General features: G+C 37.8%; 3 protein-coding genes across 3 annotated transcripts; 2 read left to right on the forward strand and 1 right to left on the reverse strand.

Moving 5' to 3' along the window:
* LOC109005918 (BSD domain-containing protein 1-like) lies at positions 1-1,485 on the forward strand. Its single transcript, XM_018985008.2, has one exon. It carries the CDS (start codon positions 111-113, stop codon positions 1,341-1,343), a length of 1,233 nt encoding a protein of 410 aa, XP_018840553.1. The 5' UTR covers positions 1-110; the 3' UTR covers positions 1,344-1,485.
* Positions 1,486-1,884: 399 nt separating this feature from the next.
* Positions 1,885-3,993, reverse strand: LOC109005917 (BI1-like protein). The gene is made up of 4 exons (XM_018985007.2): positions 3,590-3,993; positions 2,733-2,846; positions 2,478-2,635; positions 1,885-2,358 (listed from the first exon to the last, which is right to left on the reverse strand). The coding sequence occupies exons 1-4, from the start codon at positions 3,849-3,851 to the stop codon at positions 2,152-2,154; spliced, it is 741 nt and encodes a 246-aa protein (XP_018840552.1). The 5' UTR covers positions 3,852-3,993; the 3' UTR covers positions 1,885-2,151.
* Positions 3,994-9,097: 5,104 nt separating this feature from the next.
* LOC109005915 (protein FAR1-RELATED SEQUENCE 7-like) lies at positions 9,098-22,685 on the forward strand. Its single transcript, XM_018985004.2, has 2 exons — positions 9,098-9,304; positions 20,117-22,685. Exon 2 carries the CDS (start codon positions 20,157-20,159, stop codon positions 22,461-22,463), a length of 2,307 nt encoding a protein of 768 aa, XP_018840549.1. The 5' UTR covers positions 9,098-9,304; positions 20,117-20,156; the 3' UTR covers positions 22,464-22,685.
* The last annotated feature ends 272 nt before the right edge of the window (positions 22,686-22,957 follow it).

The following is a 22,957-nucleotide window of genomic DNA, read 5'->3' on the forward strand; positions in this document are numbered from 1 at the left end:
CCTTCCTTCTTTCTTTGTTATTTGATTCCTCTACCTCTAGCCGACGCTGCTCCACCACCGTTTCCACATAACACCTTCCTTCCAACTTTTCCCTCTCTCTAGTCTCTCCCATGGATTTCTTCACCTCCGTCTTCACCGACGGCCCACCCTCCTCCGATTCACCCCAGCTCCAATCAATACCCCTTCTCGATGATCATCCTGTTCCCGACGACCCCAACCCCGTTCCGAGCACCGCTTGGAGTTTCGGCGGGTTTATCAAGACTTTCGCGCGCGACCTCGAGGAGCTCGGATCCGGTTTGAAGAAAGAGACGGCTGTCATTCGGGAAGTCGCCTCCCGCGCCGTCAAGGACCTCCCGGCTTCCCTTGATGCCGGCGCCTCCGTCGCTCAGGATTCGCTCGAGTCGGTCGGCCAAGCCATCGACGACATCGGGAGTTCCGTCTGGAAATCCACGGCCGTGATCATCTCTCACGGTAGGGACACGCTTCTAGCCCTTCATCCTGACCCCGATTCCTCTGATACTATATCTATTAATGATAGAAGAACCATCGCTAGACAATCGACTAGTAGTAATAGTCAGCGTTCGGATATGAAGCCTTACAGTCGGTTCGATGCGCAAGTGCGTTCAATTCAGGGTGATATGAATACGTATTTGGAGGAACCGGAGGACGTGGATAGGTACAACCAGTGGAAACTAGGGTTTTTATTGGAGGAGAAGGGGGAGGAGATTGAGAAATTGATCGGGCAGAATGGTGTAATTGGAGAGATTTATGGGAAGGTTGTTCCTAGTAGGATTGATAGGGAGACCTTTTGGAGTAGGTATTTTTATAGGGTGCATAAGCTGAAGCAAGTTGAGGATGCAAGAGCTAAGCTCGTCAAAAGAGCGATTTCCGGGGAAGAAGAGGAGGATTTGAGTTGGGATTCTGATGACGAAGGTGAAGAGAATAATTGGTCTGATTCGAAGGTCGATTCGAGTGACCCTGACAACGTTGAAAGTGTTGAAGTTGGATTGGAACGACAAAATGAAGAGACGGGTGGTGGCGTTGTCTTGGAAGATAGATCCGATGAGAAAGTGGCGTTGGAGGAAAGGAGGAATAGTGTGGAATCTGGGAGAGATAGTGATATTTCCGTTGTTTCCAGCCAACCGTCGCCGGAGGAAGAGGACCTTGGGTGGGATAAGATTGAAGACATTAGAAGCAGTGATGAGAACAAAGGGGAGGATGCTGTTGGGAGCGCAAATAGGCTTGATTTGCATAAGCGGCTGGGTGCTGCTGAGGAGGAGGAGGAGGAGGATTTGAGTTGGGATATTGAAGATGAAGATGATGATCAACCTGTTAAATCGTGATTAATTTACGTTTTGAAAATTGCAATTGTTCTGACTCAACAATGTTGAGCTTATACTCGCCCGGATTGGGTTTTCCTGCAAGTGTTCATTCATATATCTGTAATAATTTGATTATAATATTTCCGGATTTCAGACGAGACCCTTAAACCCTATGTTGTTCAATGTTTATTTTGTCAAGCAACGACATTTGGTGGATTCCATATATGCCTTTTCTGGATAAAAATTGCCAACAAGCTACTTGACTTTAAAATGATTCGCGTGGAACCACCTCAGAGGTTTTGTCACCGTTTTGCAATTTCAGCTGTTCCGTAACTTAGATGGAGCACTTATACCATTCATCTTATCTGCTTCCATGCTAATGATCCTTTATAGTTGGACTTCCATAATGAACTTAATTATACATTAAAAGATTTTACCCGTAAGGCATTGCTTGCTTTATGAAACCAGCATTCCATTTTAAATTCCTCTTAAAGATTGTTCTTAGGTTAACAATCCTTTATACCATGTAGTGGCTTCTTCTTGAGCAAAGTTTATAACAAGCTAAACACAAACGAGCACTATATACGACAACCAGAAAATGGAAAACAGTTAAACAGAAAATAATACATTTACCACGCATGATTAAGGCAAATGAAAGGCTGCAATCTGCATGTAGGAAATGAAAAAAAAGCATTTTATACAGCCCGCACACTTGTAAAATAGTAAAGGGAAAGATAAGTCATCCACAACTATGTCTCGAGTCTTAGACCATAATGTGTAGTACCATTCGAGTCTTAAACCCCAGGCCAGCAATGTACACCCAGCATGACTAATTGTCGCCCTGTCTCAGCATACGCAAAATGGAAAGGAACAGGTTTAGAATGTCCAGATAAAGATTAACAGAGGCCCAGATGTACTCATCATAAGTGTAGCGCTTGATTAGGTTGTCGGTGTCATAAACAATGTAGCCCGAGAAAATTATAGCACCAATTGCACCATAAATAGCAACAGATGTTGAGCCAAGAGGGAAGAACATCTACATAGCAACACAGGGCCAACCAAATCAGATCAATAATGCCCATGCACTTGCATGAGAATATGTTCATATTTAACTAGTTCAGAACATAGCTAGGTAAATGAAAGTAGACATCTTACCTGGATAAACCCAGTAAGGATAAGGACAAAGAGGCTGGTGAATAAGATTGGTCCAAGATAGCTGAAGTCCTTGCCCTTCTTAGATGCCCAGAAGGTGTAACCAGTTAAGGAGGAAACCACAGCTGAGGTTAAAATTAATGCTTCAAGCACAAGTCTTCCTGCAGGCACCCAATGCAAAATAATAAATCCTAAGAACCTGTATTTCACCCTTGAATTCACAGCAGGCAATCAAATGGGAGAAAGAAATAAACTTACCATCAGTGTTAGCACAGCTTACTCCAACTGTGAGGCTCAACGACAAGGTGAACAATCCAAGGAAGATAAAGTTCAAGGGATGCTTTTGTTGATACATATACAGCGGCCACAGCACTGCAAAGACACAGGTTGGTTAAGACGATGAAGCTAGAATATCGACAATGAAAGCAAGACACAGAATCCTCGAGAAAGTGAAATTGAATGAGGGTAAAACAGCAGATGTAAAGCTCAACTTTGCATAAGCCAACCATTTCAAGTAATCTACATCTCTAGCTGAGAGGATCACCTACTTCAGCCTTCGGGTTTGACATCAATATGAAAAACCATAATTCTTCTTTTAGTGGTGAGTTAAACACGATTCACCTGATGAACCTTGAACCAACAAGCACACCCTCCGCCAGTTTTTCAGGGAGGAGGTATCATTTGAGCTATAAATAATGAGTTTCAGAGAGCTCCACAAAAACTTGTCTACAATGGCTCACTCAAAATGATAAATAGAACTTCAACTGCACGCAGTTAGGTTGAAAATTTCCCCTCTGAGAATCCCATTAGCTACAAAAAATCTCCAATTATTTCAATTTTTTTGGTGGTGGATAATGATATTGGATAAATCCATAGGTTTACGTTAAATAGGCATACATAAACAAGAAGTGATAATGGGGATTCTCATGTCCTAATCTCAGGCTTTTCTAATAAGCAAGCATCGAATCCCCGGAAATGAGAACATGGTTAAAGCGATCAAACTCAGAGATACCGTGAACAAATGAACAAAAAAATCAAAAGAAAATACACATATAATGAAGTGCGAGGAAAATCCGAAGCCCAAGCGAGGATCTGAAGAGGCGTAGGCTACGTACAGATGAAGGGGAGGAACATGAGGAAGAGCAACAGCCCGGAATTGCCCCTGAGCAGATCGTTGACGGAAGGGGAAAGAACGGTGACGGAAGAGACAATGGTGGTGAGGAGGAACTGGGCGGCGAGAATCCCGTAGACCTTGCGGATAAAGCCCCATCGGAGCTGGTTGTCACCGTGGCTTAGACCCGGGTACAGGGTCTCCCCGGACTCTAGATCTACCTCAACACCACCACCCTTCGTGCTCACACCTGCGTATCCGTACATCCTCTCTCTCTCTCTCTCTCTCTCTTCTCGCGGCCGGTAGATGGGCGGATAAAGGTAATATGGGAATGTAACTTTTGCTTGTCGGCGAGGTAAAGACAACGCGAAGACTCCCAAATTTTCTAGGTGACTTCGTGATTCAAAACAAATTAAAATTTGGGTTAATTACATTTTATTTTATCTTCCGAACTCACACTCAATTTATAATATATTTTTAAAATTAATAATAATATCAAAATAAATTCGTAAACTTTTAAAATATTTTAATCTCCCTTCCATCTACTAGTAACGTTAAATCTAATAAAAATTTACATTACGTGCAACTCATGTGCATAATATTTACTGTAAAAATATAATTTTTATCTAATTTATTATCATTAACCATATAAAATAATATATGCTATCAATTAATAATAAATTATAAATTATTAAATAATTTTTTTTATTAATTTATATATAGTTAATAAATATCAAATAATTTCATTATGTATATAAATTATTTATACTTGCTTGCAACTTAGGTATAAAATAATTTTATATATAATTAATAATTAATGTTTTATTATTAATTGATATCATATATTATTTTATATTTTATATGGTCAATGATAATAAATTAGATAAAAATTACATCTTTACAGTAAATTTTCGTTAGATCTGACACTGCTAATAGACGGAATGAGGGGATTGTGAAATTTTGAAAATTCAAAAGTCCACTTTGATGCAATTATTAATTTTAGAGACACATTATGAATTGATGAAAATTCGAAAGGACAAAATATAATTAACTCTTAAAATTTGGACTTTGCTACGTCCACATGGTACCGAAATCCTCAACCAATAAGTTAAAATCTTTTTTATTTTTTTTACTTTTTCTTTCACCATTTTTTTAAATTATTTAGATTTTTTTTTTAAAAAAAATCATTTATTCATTTAAAAACACTTACTTAATCATTAAGTAAAAAAAAATTAAAAAAAAATACCGAAATCCTATGTGAAACTAGTGTTTTCCTTGAGATTTTACCTTCTTCTATACAAGTTTTTCTTTTTTATGATTTAAAACATAATGAAACTATGAGATGCATAATTAATAAAAACAATTATAAATTTCTCTCTTTTGCAATTAAAAAATTTGTTTTATATAGAAAAATTATTCTCATCAGCCACTATCAATCATCTCATATCTCACACTCTATGAAAAACACTCATATACCTTTTAAAAAATATCACCACGCTCTATGAAAAACTATAAGTGTGGGGTGTGTAATGTGAACAGTGATTAATTTGTAGCAAAACTCTTTCATATATAGAGTTCTTATATAAAATTAAAATTATTTTTAATAAAATAACTTAATTATATTGATTAATTATAAAATAAATTTTAAAATAAATATACATACATCATTGTTATGACCAAGGCATACATCAATCACTTTGATTGAAGATTATAAATGGTTTTGAAAAAAGTTATATTTTTTGAGTTTTAAAATATATTTTCTACTATTTTTAATTTTAGTTCGAATGTGCCAACCTTCTATTGTGCCTATAGTTAGTATTGACATGACGTGAGTTTTGTTAGTGTAAATAACAAAATGTCAACAAAATGATTCAAATGATCATAGGGTAAAAGCACACGAAATAAAAAATACATACATCAATTGAGGTGATTTAAGATTATAAATCCAAAAAGAAGGTTATTTTCGTAATTATAATTTTTTTTTAAGTTTATATTTTTAATTTTATAATAGAATTATATATTTTTAGTTTTATTTAACAAGCATCGATATTCTATTAATGTTATTGTGGCGTTTGGACTGACTTAATGTGAGCTTTGTTAGCAAGACTAACACCAAACTAATGAAGAGATTAAAATAACCACAATTAAAATAAAGAGTACAAAAATTTAAAGTTACTATATAAGTACTAAGAGCACTAGCATTGGATTCATCAAATTCATCTTTAAATTTTGATGAAAAATACATGTTTTCCTTATATCGAAAACTTCCTTATCCATAACTCCACGTTAGATTAGCTATTGGATTTATTAAAATAATAATATAATATTATTTTTTTAATAATATTATTTTTTATTTTTTCTTTCATATTTTACAATTACACTAATCTTAAATGATAACATCTCTATGCACATTCATATTTTTTTATTTTTATTGGATATGCAAATTTACTCAAGAGAGACCACAAGTACCTTTATATAGTATGCCAACAAAACTCTGCGTATCAAGAGATGCAAATTCAGTTTCGTGCTTTAAAAAAATATATAAAAGACTATGCACATTCTCTAATGCATGCGATTTTCCAACATCATGAAGAGAGAATGATACCATGTAATCATACAGGCTGCCCAGATCATGAAGAGAGAATGACTTTATGCTTGAATGAATACAGTAAATATACAACTCAACAAAATCAAGTAACAATTCTACAAAAACATAAACTAAAATTCAGATTACAAGTGGTTGTCTAGATCACAGTTCCTCTCAACAAAATCAAGTCACAATTTCACAAAAACATCAACTAAAATTCAGATTACAAGTGGCTGTCCAGATCACAATTCCCCTCAACAAAATTAAGTCACAATTCCACAAAAACATAAACTAAAATTCAGATTACAAGTGGCTGTCCAGATCACAATTCCCCTCAACAAAATCAAGTCACAATTCCACAAAAATATCAACTAAAATTCAGATTACAAGTGGCTATCCATATCACAGTTCCCCTCATGTATAAGGGGAAACTAAAATTAAACACTCCAAGCAACTACAGGAACTCACTTGTCTGCATGTATAAGCCTTCCAAAGCCAAAACTTTATAAATTTACCTTGGAGAGAATATTGTACTGATTTCAACACCTAGAATTATCTTGATTCCAAATTCTTGAGTAGCTTCTAGAGACTCGGGGATGGCTGAGATTGTGTCCCGATCTGTCAGAGCAAGAACGTTTACCTGTTATAAGCAAATTTATTAATTAGATTTCAAACATCTTATGATTATTCAATACAAATATAATAACAGAATAGAAAATAAGAACTAAAAAACAATCAAATAAAAAATCAATCCATCACAATTATAAGTATTACCAAATAGGCTAGAATTTTAAAATCAAGAATAACAATTTTTGAAAACAGTTTGGACTTCAATCACACAACGCAAGGGTTCCATAACATTAACAGGCGGCATTGCAAAATATTACCAGAGGTTCATTGTGTGGCATCCCCAAGTTGATTTAAGTCTCTAAATTTTGTTATAAATAAATTGAATTAAATCTTCATTTAATATTATTATTGTTATTTGTAGCAGTAAACCAATGGTATTCAAAATCATTTTGCTGACTATAAGCAAGTAGACAATCTTCTTGAAACATATTTTCTGGTTCATAGCTAGATATCATCTTTATCCACCATGTTAACATTGTATGCCTCAAAAGCCATATAAAACTAAAGTAGTTATACAACCTAACCAAGTTGCAATACCAGTTAATTGGGGTTTAGCTTTGTGGATCCTAGTTATTTACGTCTCATCTAAAATCATATAAATGTAGTGCAAAATTTCTCATACATGCATATGATTAATATATATATATGAAAGAGTGAACTCACGGAGATGAAGAACGTTCGGAGCGGAGGGAGAAATGAGCGGCAATAGGTGTGCCTATGGAGGTGATGGAGGTCCTTTTTCACCTGAAAGGCTGAAACACCTCGTATGAACTTCAACATCTGCTTCATGAAGATGAATTGGTCACTTTCTCGGAAAAGGATATGATACAAGCTTCGAGAAAAACAGGAGAGGAAACAAAGGGAAGAAACATAAAGGAAGAAAGAAAGGGAGATGAAGAATCGAAAAGGGATTTCGAGATTTTGGGGTAGAGAAGAAAACAGAAAAGAGATGGAAGAAAGAATGAAATCCCAGATTCGGGAAGAAAGAAAGGGAGAGGAGAGGAAGAAAGAAAGGAAGAGGAAGAATCGAAAATGGATTTGAGGATTTTGGGATTTCGGGGTAAAGGACGAAAGCAAAAAAGAGAGGGAAGAAAGAACTGTTTTGCCAGATTCAAGGAGAAAGAAAGGGAGATGAGAGGAATAAAGAAAGAAAGGGAGACGAATCGAAAAGGGATTTGGAGATTTGGAAATTTTGGAATAAAGCATAATAGAGAGGGAAGAAAGAACTGCTTTGCAAGCGAAAGAGTATTTTCGTAATAAAATAACCCGATAGACGTTGAATAGTAGTTCATCAAGTTTGGCGATAAATAGGACTCCACTGTAGCTGAAAGCTTTACATTTAAGTAAAATGTGAATCCAATGCAGTGTGTTTTGAGCGAGATTCATCAAATTTTAAACATTGGACTCATTTGATGAGTCCAATGCCAGTGCTCTAAGTGTAGTTTGGATAATGAGTTGATATGAGATGAAAACTGAAAGTTAAATAAAATATTATTAGAATATTAGTTTTTAATATTATTATTGTTTTGAGATTTAAAAAATTAATTTATTTATTATATTTTGTGTGAAAATTTAAAAATATTATAATAATGAGATGAAACACTTTTTGTATTCAAACAATACCTCAATCTATCTAAACCCAAACCACACAAACTATTTTATTATAAAATATAAAGGTAAATAATAGTTGGAATGAAAAATGACCGAATTTTGTCCCATTTTCTATTTTATTATTTTTTTTCAATTTTTGAATAAAAAATATTTCAATAACAAATTTTATCAAAAAAAGGAAAAAAATTGTCATTCCATTTTGCATGCATCCAAACGACAGATTGAGATTTGAGAGTAGGCCTACATGATTTTCATGAATGCAAGGAGCGTTTAAATTCGATTATCAGGTTCACGATATCGGAAAGAGTATTACTATTTTAAATTTTAGATCATATAATATCTATGTGATATAATTTAATTTAAAAAATAAATTTTAAAATATTAAAAATAAAATTTTACTATTTAAATGATATGGATGACATGTATTAGTTTAAAAATAAAATAACTCTAATTTTATGGTACAAATCTTTTAAAAGTAAAATATATTCGAATAATAATAATAATTAAAAAAAAAACCCATTCATAGCACATTCGGATTCAGATTCGGATACCGTGCTTACAATGTAATGGATCAGTAAAGTTTATGCTTTTTTTAATTTATTTTTGGGTTGAAAAATTGGCTCTAAACGCTGCCGTTTTTAATCAACCTCAGCCTCTCTCTTTAACATTTGGCCGCCCCGTGAGACCCACATATTCTCTCTCCCTCTCTCGATCTCGATCTCGATCTCTCGGCCCTAACAATCGGCCTCTCTTGCAATTTGCGAATTCCAGCGCCGTAGCCCACCCAGAGAAGTTCTATAGATTAGTCAACGGTTGCCGAATGCTACAAGAGCTTCCGGGACCTCCTTCCAGTAGATGACAGCACCCGTGACATTTGTTCTTGCTTCAAAGGTTGGTCAATCTTTGTCATATCCACAAATATCTTTTGGTTATTCTGTTAAATTTGATCCTGTAGCTTTTCTCAGACTGGTTTTTGTATGGATCTCGTGTCACTGATTGGATTTCCTGTTTGATGGAAGCAAAAAGCTCCAATGTTTTGGCTTGTTCCATCAACCTAGTTTCGAGTGTAAAAATAAGGAATATTCTCTTTTCAATATTTTAACAGAATGAAATCTGTTTGCTTATTCGGAGCCCACCCCTAACATATAACCGATCGAGGTTAATTGGTTTCAGGACCATAACATTAGTTTAATTGGTTAGATTTCTTTTCGCAATCTTGATTAACCCTGCGTACATTTAAGGGATGGCTGTAGGAACAATCGTGTTGAAGTCACTGGCGGAGACGGGCTTGATGTTGTAAAAAAAAATCAACCGAAGTCCTATTTGCATCACTGGTTGAGGTTAATTAGAATCAGATGGGTTTGATGTTGTAACCATCAGACACAAGTGCATGTATAATTGGCCGATGGGATCAGGTGGCTCATTGGGGCAACAGGGAGTGAAATGAAGAAGGTGAAGACACGGAATGATTTGGTGGTGAATGTTATGATGTGAGCTTCGTAAGGCTTTACAAAAGTTTTGAGGCTGACCAATATTACAAATTAGTTGTCACCTGAATAAATCATAACATCTTTGTATTTGTTTAGATAGCTAAAAACAATTAACTCAGCTTTAACAACTTGACATTGCATATTTCAAACATGTGCACGTCTCACTATGTCACACGGCATAAAAAATTAGAAAAAGCTTTATTACTTTATTAGTCAACTCTATCAACTCCACAAGATGAAAGCTCCTGCCTTTGCTACTACATTTTTTTGTTTGTTTGTTTATATGTCCAATTATTTCTAGATTCACATCTTTTATCACTCAAAATAGAATCCACATCTTTTAGGATTTTGAGTTCTAAGACTTGGATTGTAAGGGATTGATACAGTGAATAGGTTCTATAATAGTTATTACTACCCCAAAAGATATATATCATGTAGGAGAAATGATAGATGTACAAAAAGAATTACAAAAAAAAAGTTGTAGAAAATGATGTGGCTTGACTTGGTACATTAGCTTGTAAACTAAATTTGATATATTACATGAAGTTACATTAGTTTATATACTTCTTTTTAGTATTTTTTCTTCTACTTCTTCTTCTTCTTCTTCTTTTGTAGTTTGTGTATTACCTTTGGATTATTATGAAACTGAGCATCTACCAAAAATTTTCTCTCTCTGTACACTCGAGGAAAAATGCTGCGTCTTTCCGTTTGTGTTTCTTCTGCTAACAGTGGTTGAGACCAGTTTTGTTTAGCCTAGTCTTTTTTAGTTCTTTATGTGTAGTGGTCTTGTGATGGGGTCTAGTAGGAATGTTATTATTGATAAAAATGCTTAGAGTTTAAGAAGATGAATGCAAGGTGGTGGAGAATCACTGAGAGCAGCTGTCGTGCTATGAATCACATTTTCATTGATCAAGACTCGTTGGGATGGCTAGCAGTCATGGTGGAGGAAGGTGTTGCTTTTGAGGGACCCTCTGTTTTCCTCAAATCGCACTCTTATGGGAGCTTTTTCTCCTTATCGGAGTTTGGTCAAGAGAAACGGCGCGGCTTACTAGTGATACTGGAAAGGAGGAAAGGGGTAGGTTGGAGGAATTTTGGTGAGTTGTTGAAGGAAATTTCTGCAACTTCCTCTGTTTTGGGAAGGAATAACAGAGGGAGCCGCCCATGGACATCTCCTCCTCCACCGTAGGGGTACCAGGCCTTCTCTTCATACAAAGAGGCCTTACCTCGAGTTCCAAAACCTGCAGAGGGGACAAGCGTTACTTCCTCTCTGGTGAAGGCGCGACTCTGTGAAGACGTAAGTTTGGGCAGGAGTCTGTTGGGGCCAACTTTGGCAAATCTGTTGCATGCTTTGGCTGAGATGGAGATGCAAGTGGGATCTTTGCATATTAATATGGGGATTATTAAACGCTCCGTGAAGATGTTCTCGTAGTGGGATGTTTGGGTATAGGATTTTTTCACGGAATCTAGGGGATGGGGTTGGTGAGGTGTATCGATAGTTTTCCAATTCGGGCTTTGTGTATTTTGGGTAGGTTTTTATGGGTTTTTTGGTCATTAGGGGCTTCTTGTATGGGCTAGGTGTTTTTCTTGTATACGTCCAGTGTACTTGGTTACTCCTATTGATATATATATATAATATTATTACTTATAAAAAAAAATTTATTAAACACTGCGTTGAGTAGGGTTTTTAGAGGGAGAAGGCTCTCGTAATGGGCCAAGGAGAAGGCTCTCCAAATGGGCTGGTTTATGATTCTGGGCTCCAGGGAGAAGGCTCTCTTAAGGGCAAGAGTGTGGCCTTTGATGGCCCGATGGCCCAGCATGTCTCTCAGGCCCAGTCTCCAGGCAGGCCAGTCTTCAAGTGGCCCAGTGGCCCATCACCGGAATATGCATAGAATCAGCCGTGCACCCCAGAGGGGTCAATGGGGGTGGATTTATCAGCAAGTTCTGGGGATGTTGGGAGTGCGTCGGCAGAGGCTAGAGAAACAAACCCAAGCCTGTGTAGGTTCATTTTGGCGCCAGAGTTGGTATAGAAACAGACGGCTTCCCTTGCATCGGTGATCCAAGTGACGACACCCACAATGACAGAGAACTAGGCGACGGAAACCCTTGATGAAGCCATTTGTCCTGCACAAGCTTTGTTGGAGCACAAGGAGCTTATGGGTGGGCTGCCACCCATTGAGGTGGCACAGACTTGGTCGTCGGCAAGCTCTGGCCTTTCTCCCATTGCTCTGGCGGCGAAATCATTACCGACGTTGTCACAAAGTGGTGTGATGGCGTCGAATGCTATTTTAGCTAAGCTCTCGGGCCTGGTGGTGACATAGACAATGACGCCAGCACCTTCTGGGTTGCTTCCTGTCCCCTTGGTGGCGAAGGAATGGGTCCAAGTGTCGGATCAGATTGGGTTGGAGACGGCATAAGAGCCCAATGTTTTCGAAAATTTTGGCTCTTTGGTTTTGTTTACGGCTAATAGGGATGGGGAGGTTGAACCTACTCCACTCAACTCCTTTCATCCCAATGTGTCAGATTGGGTTATCCAAAGAGTGATGAACATTAAGCATATGGTAGGAATTTCTTACGGGGATTTTGAAGCTGAATTTATGGCCCTACTTACAGTTGTAGAGGCTGTGAATGCTCAATCCAAGTCTGATCAATCCTTGGCTTTGGCCAAAAAAAGGGAAAGAGAACTCAAAAGGCTAACATGGGTAATGAAAGAGGATGGGGGTGAGAAAAGCTCTACTCGGGAGTGTTGTAAGGGGAGGGGTAAAATGGTTGTTCCATGAAGCCAAAAATATTATCTTGGAATGTGAGGGGGCTGCATGATCCTAATAAGAAGCTCCAAGTCAGAAATTTACTTCGCCAATGGAAAGGGGACATCATATGCTTACAAGAGACTGAGTTGGAAGCTATTACAAGACAAATAGTTCGTAGCTTATGGAGAACAACATGTAGGGTGGTCTTACCTACCATCAAAAGGAGCTTCTGGGGGGGTTCTAATTATGTTTGACATAAGGGTGGTGGAAAGGGTGGAGGAGTGTGTGGGTGATTTCACGGTTGCATGCTCTTTTGTTAATCTAGAAGATGGCTTCAAGTGGGCATTTGTTGGTGTTTAGGGCCCAAATATTGATTTGGAGAGAAGGTTTTTGTGAGAAGAACTGGCGGGAGTCATTAGTTGGTAGGAGCTACCAAGTTGTATTGGGGGGACTTTAACACATCTCGTTTTTCAAGCGAAAGGTCGGGTGCTTCTCACATCACTACAACTATGAGAGATTTTTCTGATTTCATTCAGAACAGAAGCTCATGGACATTCCACTATCAAGAGGAGGCACGTTTATCTGGTCCAACAACCGTGACTGTCCATATTGGTCGAGGATCGATAGATTTTTGCTAACTCCCGACTGGGAGTCACACTTCCTGGATGTTGCTCAAAGAAGATTATCCCATTTATGTTTTGATCACTTCCCCATCATTTTAGATTGTGGAGGCATCCAAGGGGGTAGAAGGTATTTTAAATTTGAGCATATATGACTTAAAACTGATGGTTTTGTAGACAGGGCCAGACAATGGTGGATTTCCTATAGTTTCCAAGGCTCTCCAAGCTTCATTATGGCAAAAAAGTTGAAAGCGCTGAAACAAGACATGAAGCAATGGAATGAACAAGTTTTTGGCAATGTGTTTCAACAGAAGCGCTCCCTTAAGGAGGAGGAACTACAGGGTCTGGAAGACGAGGAAGAGGCCAGAACCCTTTTAGAACCTGATAAAATTTCCAAGAATCAAGTAGTTGTTGATCTTGAAAGGGTTACTTTGATGGAGGAGATTTTCTGGAGACAGAAATCAAGGGTACTCTGGATTAAGGAGGGGGACAAATACACGAAATTCTTCCATAGGATGGCTAACTCTTAGAGGAGGAACAATCCTATTGATATACTGATGGTAGATGGGGCAACTTCTTCGGATCAGATGGTAATCAAAAACCACATTGATTAATACTATCAACAACTCTTAATTGAAGAGCACAATTGGGGACCGATAGTGGATGGTTTGTCTTTTTCCACATTAGACCAGTAGAGTGCAGGGTGGTTAGAAAGGCCTTTTACAGAAGAGGAAGTGGGCAATGTTATTAGAGGTATAGCAAGTGATAAGGCTCCCGGTCCGGATGGGTTTACTTTAGGTTTCTTTCAAGATTGTTGGGAGGTGGTCAAGTAAGGTATTATGCAAGTCTTTCATGAATTTCATTCTAATGCTAGATTTGAAAAGAGTCTCAATGCCACCTTTTTAGCCCTCATTCCTAAAAAGGTGGGGTCTAGGGATGTGAGAGACTATCGTCCCATTAGTCTTGTGAATGAGATGTACAAGATTCTTTCCAAAGTGTTAGCAAACAGATAAGTTCGGTGGTGAAAAAACTAATCTCGAAGTTGCAAAATGCTTTTGTCAAAGGTAGACAAATCCTTGACTCGGTACTTATTGCAAATGAAGTCTTGGATGGTCGATTGAAGTCTAGAGAACCCAGGCTACTTTGCAAGTTAGACATGGAGAAAGCATATGATCATGTCAACAGGAGTTTCCTTCTTTACTTACTTGGAAGATGTGGTTTTGGAGGGAAATGGCAGAAATGGGTAGAATTTTGCATCTCTTCAGCTTGTTTTCTATCTTGGTAAATGGATCACCGGTGGGTTTCTTCAACTCCTCTCATGGCTTGAGACATGGAGATCCGCTTTCTCCTTTACTATTCTTATTTGTCATGGAAGCTCTTAGCAAGATGATTGAGGGTCTGGTAGACGGTGGGTTACTCCATGGTTTTTCGTAGGGGTGTAACCGGTCCGGTCCGGTTTTGGATAAAATCTAGAACCGAACCGGTATGTACCGGTTTTGTATTTTTCAAAACCGATTACGCACCGGTTACCCTCCTAAACCGGTACTTCCGGTTTTACCGGTTTCCGGTCCGATCCGGTCCGGTTTTTCGATTTTTTTAAAATGTAAATTTTACAATTTGTCATTAAAAATTTGTTTATAAAAAAAAAAATTGATTTAAAAAAAAACTGTTTTATACTTTTATTAATATATTAGACTATATAATAGTATTAATATTAGACTATTGGTATAGTTATAAATTATATATTAGTATTAGTTATAAACTTTTAGTGATTTAGTATTAATATTTTATGTAATAATTTATAAATTATAATAAGAAATTATTTCATATATGAATATATATGTTATATATAAAATTTCACATAAAAATTTATAATTATACATTATATATAAAAATTATATATATTAATATTTAATATATATAAAATATTTTGTATAAAACTTATATATAAAAATATTATTTTTTATTTTTTTTTTGATCAACCGGTCCGGTCCGGTCCAAAAAATCCCGGAACCAAAACCAGACCGGAACCGCCCGGTTTTTACGTTTTAAAAACCGGTTCCGGACCGGACCGGTTCAAAACCGGTAAAGCCGGTCCGGTCCGGTTTTCCAGTTTGACTTTACACCCCTAGTTTTTCGGTGGGGAATGACATCTTAACATTTCTCACTTGTTATTTGTTGGTGACACGCTTATCTTTTGTGGTGCACACCTTGGACAAGTCCAAGCCTTGAGGGCGCTACTCCTTTGTTTTGCTGTTGTGTCAAGTTTGAGCATCAACCTTGCAAAGTCGGAAATAGTGCCAATGGGGGTTGTCCCCGATGTGGAGATTTTAGCTACTATCTTGGGATGCAAGATATCTTCTCTTCCTATGAAGTATCTTGGCTTACTGTTAGGTGCTTCATTTAAATCTGAAAAGATTTGGAATGATGTAGTCAAAAGGGTGGAGTGCAGATTGGTAGCTTGGAAGAGGCTTTACTTGTCGAAATGCGATAGGTTGACTTTGATTAAAAGCACTCTTTCAAACTTACCCACTTATTTTCTATCGTTGTTCCCGCTTCCTACAAAGGTGGCTAACCGCATTGAGAGGCTACAAAGGGACTTCTTATGGAGTGGATTGGGGGATGAGTTCAAATTCTATCTGGTTAATTGGTCAACAGTTTGTACCCCAATTTTTGGGAGAGGGTTGGGGATTCGCCATTTGATGAAATTTAATCAAGCTCTTTTGGATAAGTGATTGTGGAGGTACCAAAATGAAATGGAGGCCTTATGGAAGTCTGTTATAGACTCAGTTTGGGGAGGATGGTGCTCGAATGAGGTACGAGGCACTCTTAGAGTGGATTTGTGGAAAAACATTAGGAGCCTTTGGGGGATCTTCCGAGGACATGAACATTTTATTATAGGCGATGGTTCGTGTGTCCCTTTTTGGGTTGATATATGGTGTGGTAACCTTTGTCTACGAGATACCTTCCCTGCCATCTTTGCGCTTGCTAGAGTAAAGGAGGCATCGATTGCCAAACTTCTGGTCTTTTCAAATGGCACCTATGAATGGAATATTGACTTCATTAGGGCAGTTCATGATTGGGAGTTGGAGTCTATTACAGAGTTCTTTGCGACATTATATTCCGCAAGTATACCAGGGGGCATTGGAGACAAGATGCTTTGGAATCATTCTAAGAAAGATATTTTCTTTGTCAGTTCTTTTTATCAAAAGCTCATGAACTCTGGATTGTCTATGCTTTCATGGAAGAGCATATGGAAGACGAAAGCTTCCTCAAAAGTAGCTTTCTTTGTCTGGACAACATCTTTGGACAAGATTCTCACTACAAATAATTTGAGGAAACGACGGGTTATTGTCCTAGATTGGTGTTGTATGTGTAAGAAGTATGGGGAGTCAGTTGATCATCTGGTTTTACATTGCGAGGTGGCCAAGGTTATATGGATTGGTGGATTTCCTCGCAAGCTGGAGAGGACTATATGGCAATTCTTAGGTAGCGGCAATTTGTAGATTGGTACCAATATGCTTGTGTTGGTGTATTTGGAGGGAGAGAAATGCTCGATGTTTCAATGATCAAGAGAGAACAATGTATGAGCTTAAAGTTTTCTTTTTTAAGTCATTGTTCTTATGGGTGGGGGCTATAGTTTGTAACGGACTTAGTGTTCATGACTTTCTTCTTTCTATTGTAACCTCTAGCTAGGCATTTTTCATGTATACTTCCTGTGTACCTGGGATTTGCCTTTTTCTATGAATACAATATCTTTGATTACCTATAAAAAAAAGTATTTTCTTTTTGTAGACCTACTTATAATTTTTTTTTCCTTTTGTAGATCTGACATTCTATTATTGTATGATATTACATGCATACTTTACTCCAATGGATGAGCTTAGAAGTATATTTTTCAATATTTTACTCCATTGGTCGATTATAATTGATTTTAATGGTAGTAGGCCTACTTATAATTTTTTTTTGTAGATCTGACATTCTATTCTTGTATGATATTACATGCATACTTTACTCCAATGGATGAGCTTAGAAGTATAATTTTCAATATTTTACTTGATTGGTCAATTGTAATTGATTTAATGGCATGTCTTTTTGTGACTTCCTTGTATCACTAAACTAGCTTGCATAGGCAACACTCTTGTATATGTCCCATATACTCGGGCCGTTATCTATTTTATGCTCAATAAGATTTTGTTTATCGATAAAAAAATGATATTACTTGCATACTAGTATTATATGCTCACATGAATCAAGATCCCCTAAACTTCTTGTCTGAAATTGAGGACCTAAAGTGGGAGAAAGACAAATGAAGTACTGGGCCCAAACTCATTTATTGAGCATTTAATGGTAGCTGAAAAATTGATACAAACCACTATAAGTGCTATGGACCCACTTCATATCTCTCTTCTACTTTAGGGAAGATTTTTAGGGGATCTGGTCTGACTCCCGCAATTTGTCTATGTCTTCCCATATATGATGACTCTTTGTTGTACCCTAGATTATGAGTAAAAAGGTGGTGAATGGGACTTTGCATTACTTGGAAGGGAGGAAGTCCAAACCCTTCATAATGACTCCCAGGGAAGTCCGAACCCCTAGGGGTTGGCTCAAGTGGTAAAGACCTTGGTTTTGGTAGTATGCTCCCTATAGGTCTAAGGTTCAAATTATCTTGGGTGCAAACAATTTCTAGGGGTCATTGGACAACGGGAACTTCCTCTTGAATTACCCTAGGTGCACTTGGGGGAAACTTCTTGCTGAGAGCCTATGCACCCCCGAAATTAGTTGGAACTTTTTTCTCGGACACCCCGTGCCAATAAAAAAAATGACTCTAAGGGGCTCCAATTGTAACCCTTGACTAGTTCTTTTTGTGTATGGGCTTAGATGTGGCTTGGACTTTCTCTTTGGGTCATTGCAAATTATATAAAATGTCAATCCTAACTTGAAGTGTTGGCTTTGAGTTGTGCCGCCTATGATAGACTTGACCTAATGAGAACATCACAGATTTAAAGGGGTGGGGGATGGGGGGAGAACCCCAGATTGTGTATGGAAAGGTGGTGAATGGAGTCAAAACATTGCATGGGAGGAGAAGTTCAAACCCTTTATAATGATTTCAAGGCACTCCGATTGTAACTTTGACTAAGGGTAGGTTTGGGGGGTGAAATGAGAATTTTGTGTTTTGTTTTAGTAATTAAAATATTATGTTTTAGTATTATTATTGTATTGGGATTTGAAAAAGTTGAATTGTTTATTATATTTTGTATGTGGATTTGAAAAAAGTGTAATGATGAGATGAGATGAGAAGAGAATTTTGTGTCTCATCCCACCCCCCAAACCTGCTTTAAGTCTGTTGGAGTATAGGCTTAGATGTGACTCGTGCCTTTTTTGGGTCGTCACAGTCATTGAACCCAAATTGGTTCCAATCTATAGGTAAATCTTAGGGGCCTTGACAGCAAAAGCTCCCAGAATAAGAGAAGTTCCCCTAGACAATGGCTTTGAAGCCTACTTCATCCCTTCGCCTTTCATTTCCTACACATTTAGAAATTAAAATTCTCCACCTCTCTCTCTTTCTCTCAATTTCCTGCCGAAATGTTGATCTAACTCCCATAGTTACCTTTAAAGATGTTTGGATTGATTTTAAAATGATTTTGAAAAAAATTGAAAATCTCTCTCTAACCAAACATGGCCTTACTAATCTCCCCCAAAATTTCCTTCCTTTTCTTACTATTTTTATATTTTGGGTAGGAAATTGAGCTTCAGCCACTTCACAAATGCTAGAAGGTTAAAAAAAAAAAAAAAAAAATACCACTCTGATTACCCTTCAATTATCCTTTGATCTAATTTACTTGTTATCCATTGACTTCTTGTTTTCTTGGGTTTGATTGAATGTTTGCTTAACTAATTTGTTCCTGAGTAGTTAATATTTTATTTAGATGAGTATTTTAATATTGTTTTATCTTTTACTCTTGCCTTTTTTTGGGCGGTTGCCTAATGCTCTGTTCTGTTGCTGAGGAAACCTAGATCGATAGTTGCTGGCTTTACGATTTGAGTGCTCTCAAAGTGAGAATAAGGAAATGAGAATCTAAAGCATTGTGTTAGCTTCATTACCACCCCCCCCCCCCCTTTCCTTGGGGGGTTTTTTGGAAATGTTTTTTGAAAGTTTTTTCTGCTTCAGCTGAGAAATGGGTTCACATTTGATTGCCTTTTCAGTTCATTGTTTAGAATCAAGTTATTTATTGATCAAAACCCCAAGGGGTTGTCTCAAGTGGTAAGGACCTTGGTCTTACCACTTGAGCTGAGAAATGGGTTCACATTCGATTACCTTTTCAGTTCATTGTTTACAATCAAGTTATTTATTGATCAAAGCCCCAAGGGGTTGGCTCAAGTGATAAGGACCTTGGTCTTAGTTATGCTCCATCCAGTTCTAAGGTTCAAACCCTTGGGTTCAAACAATTTCTAGGGGCCACATCCCATTGGTGAAAAGCCAATCATTTTACCTGATCTGTGTAGTGGGGATGCGTTACACGGGTCTAGGGTTTATTTGGGTTAAAGACATGTTGCATTTACACCGTCTTTGGGATTCCTCGTCATTAAAAAAAAAAAAAAAAATTCTTGATCAATTTTTCTTAGTAACTTGTTCCATAACATTTATCTTATCTTTTTCTTTTTAGCTGTATAGGCAATTGGTTGCATATAAACTGTGGTTTAGGCTCGTATTGAAATTCTCTGTGCCTTTTTTTGGTAAAAGGATAAGGGTTTTTTTTTTTTTTTAAATAGCAATGTAAAAGTATTCCCACTTTGCTAATCGTTCAATCCATAAATTGACTGTTTTATTTTGTATCTATGTAGTTTTGATACTGATCCTAATAATGAAGAGTGCGGAAACACCATGGTTATAAAGGCGTATCCTGTAGGTATGGTACGTGCAACAGATGTCAATGGAATGGATGAAACAGAGTTTGGATTTGAGCCACATGTGGGGTTAGAGTTTGATTCAGCAGATGATGCGCGGGAGTTATACAGCCTATATGCAAAGCGTATGGGCTTTAAGATTCGAACAGGTCAGCTGTACCGATCAAGAACTGATGGTTCAGTTGCTTCTAGAAGATTTGTGTGCTCAAAGGAGGGTTTTCAGCTCAATTCACGATCAGGCTGTCCAGCATTCATAAGGGTGCAGAGACGTGATACTGGGAAGTGGGTTATTGACCACTTCCTGAAGGACCACAATCATGATCTCGAGCATACGGATGAAAAATGCCCTCCCTTTATGCTGCCAAAGACACCTATAGTTAAGAATTTGATGACCGATGTAGCCCATAAGCCAAAAGTCAAATGGCTTGAGGAAGTAGAGGGTGGACAGCCATGTACATCTGGCGTTATTAAACGCGTTAAAAGGGAAGGAGATGGAGGGCGATTCCAAGATGATGGAGGGCGATTCCAAGATGAACCTCGTGTGGGTTTAGAGTTCAATTCAGCTAATGAAGCACATGAATTTTATCATGCATATGCGGCCAATAAAGGATTTAGAATTCGGATTGGTCAATTGTTTCGTTCAAAGCTTGATGGGTCAATTACATCCAGGCGATTTGTGTGCTCAAAGGAAGGTTATCAACATCCTTCAAGAGTAGGTTGTGGAGCATATATGCGTATTAAGAGACAAGATTCTGGAAGGTGGGTAGTGGACCGTCTTAAAAAAGATCACAATCACGAACTCGGGGCTCAAATGGAAGCTCAAATGGAAACTCATAAGAAAAGCTCTAATGCTTCCAATAAGTTCATAGCAGAGGCAAGTGATGGGCTGGAAAATAAAAATTTAGTTACCATGTGTAACGGAAACTTTGTCAAAAGATGTCGAGAAAACTGCATCGAAAGTGATTGGTACAGTATGCTTTTTGAGTATTTTCAAAGCAGACAAGCAGAGGATACAGGATTCTTTTATGCAGTCGAAGTTAATGATGGTAATTGCATGAGCATTTTTTGGGCTGATGGCCGGTCTAGGTATTCATGCAGTCAGTTTGGTGATACGATTGTTCTAGATACTTCATACAAGAATAGTATGTATTTGGTTCCTTTTGCAACTTTTGTGGGAGTTAACCACCACAGGCAACCAGTGCTTCTTGCTTGTGCTCTGATTGCTGATGAATCTAAGGAGTCTTACTCGTGGTTATTTAAAACTTGGCTCAGGGCAATGTCAGGGCGATGTCCACTGTCGATAATAGCTGATCAAGACACAGCCATCCAACAAGCAATACTGGAAGTCTTTCCTGGAACCCATCATCGTTTTTCGTCGTGGCAACTTAAGGCAAAAGAAAGGGAATTTCTCAGTTTAATGGATAATGGTTTTAAATGTGAATACGAAAATTGTGTTCTCCAAAGTCAGACGACTAATGAATTTGATATAGCATGGAATACCCTTCTCAACAGATATGACTTGAAGGAGAATGTTTGGCTGACAGAAATGTACAAAATGCGTGCAAGTTGGGTGCCACTGTTCTTACGGGGCACCTTTTTTGCTGGCATTCCCATAAATGAAAGCATTGACTCGTTCTTTGGCACACTCTTGAATGCCCATACACCGGTCTCAGAGTTTGTTTCAAGATATGAGAGAGGCCTTGAGCGTCGTCGCGAGGACGAAAGAAAAGAGGACTTCAACTCTTTTAACTTGCAGGCTTTTTTGCAGACAAAGGAACCAGTAGAAGAACAGTGTAGAAGGTTATACACGCTTACTGTGTTCAAGATATTTCAAAAGGAGCTTCTGCAAAGCTACAGTTACCTTGGACTTAAAATTTATGAAGAAGGGGCGGCCAGTAGATATTTGGTGCGTAAGTGTGGGAATGAGTATGAGAAAAATATAGTTGCATTTTGTGCATCCAATCTCAACGTGGGTTGTAGCTGTCAAATGTTTGAATTCGAAGGGGTGCTGTGCAGACATGTCTTGAGAGTTCTTCAAATATTAGATGTAAGAGAAATCCCGCCTCACTTCATTTTACATCGGTGGACAAGAAATGCCGAGTATGGTATCATTCGCGATGTTGAATCCGGGGGTACTTCTCAAGAATTTAGAAATTTGATGCTGTGGAGTTTGAGAGAAACAGCATGTAAATACATAGAAGCTGGTGCAGCATCTATTGAAAAGTACAAACTTGCATATGAGATTATGCGGGAGGGCGGAAGAAAGCTTTGTTGGCAAAGGTAAACTGCTGAAAAACTGGTTGCACATCACTCCAACACTAAATTTTGTATTAATGAACGGGTGTGTGGAACCTTGGGTCATGTAACATAGACTGTGGACCTACCACGGAAAAGAATACTTCCCCCCGTTCAATTCAAAGCTGTGTGAATTATATACTTAGCCAATTGCCCGGTTTTTTTTCTTTGTTCAGTTATAAATTCCAATCTTTGGATGGGGTTAAGATTATTCTGAGGATTGTTAGGTGTTATGAAAGAGCAGGCAACCATCACTGTGTTGTCTCCAACCCCCATGCGGGAAGCTTTCCCATCAGTTTACCTTCCCCCTTTTGTTATATCCATAATTTTGGCTGTGGCAAAAGATCCTGCCCCTCTCACCAGCTTTATACTTCACCTTACTCGTTGAAAAAAAAAAAGGGAAAAACATAGACTGCTATTAGTCGGAACTAAAAGGGGATGTGAATATTTGCTGCATGCTTGTGAATATTGTATACAATTTTA

Source organism: Juglans regia, chromosome 12, assembly GCF_001411555.2.
Source record: "Juglans regia cultivar Chandler chromosome 12, Walnut 2.0, whole genome shotgun sequence".
In the NCBI taxonomy this organism is placed as follows: domain Eukaryota; kingdom Viridiplantae; phylum Streptophyta; class Magnoliopsida; order Fagales; family Juglandaceae; genus Juglans; species Juglans regia.

Bases quoted from the DNA above. Each gene is read 5' to 3' on its own strand.
- LOC109005915 (XM_018985004.2), top strand. From the start codon at position 20,157: ATGGTTATAAAGGCGTATCCTGTAGGTATGGTACGTGCAACAGATGTC.
- LOC109005917 (XM_018985007.2), bottom strand. From the start codon at position 3,851: ATGTACGGATACGCAGGTGTGAGCACGAAGGGTGGTGGTGTTGAGGTA. The intron at 2,636-2,732 runs GTAAGTTTATTT...GGGTGCCTGCAG, and splicing joins AAGCTGTGCTAACACTGATG to GAAGACTTGTGCTTGAAGCA. The intron at 2,359-2,477 runs GTAAGATGTCTA...GTTGCTATGTAG, and splicing joins TCCTTACTGGGTTTATCCAG to ATGTTCTTCCCTCTTGGCTC.
- LOC109005918 (XM_018985008.2), top strand. From the start codon at position 111: ATGGATTTCTTCACCTCCGTCTTCACCGACGGCCCACCCTCCTCCGAT.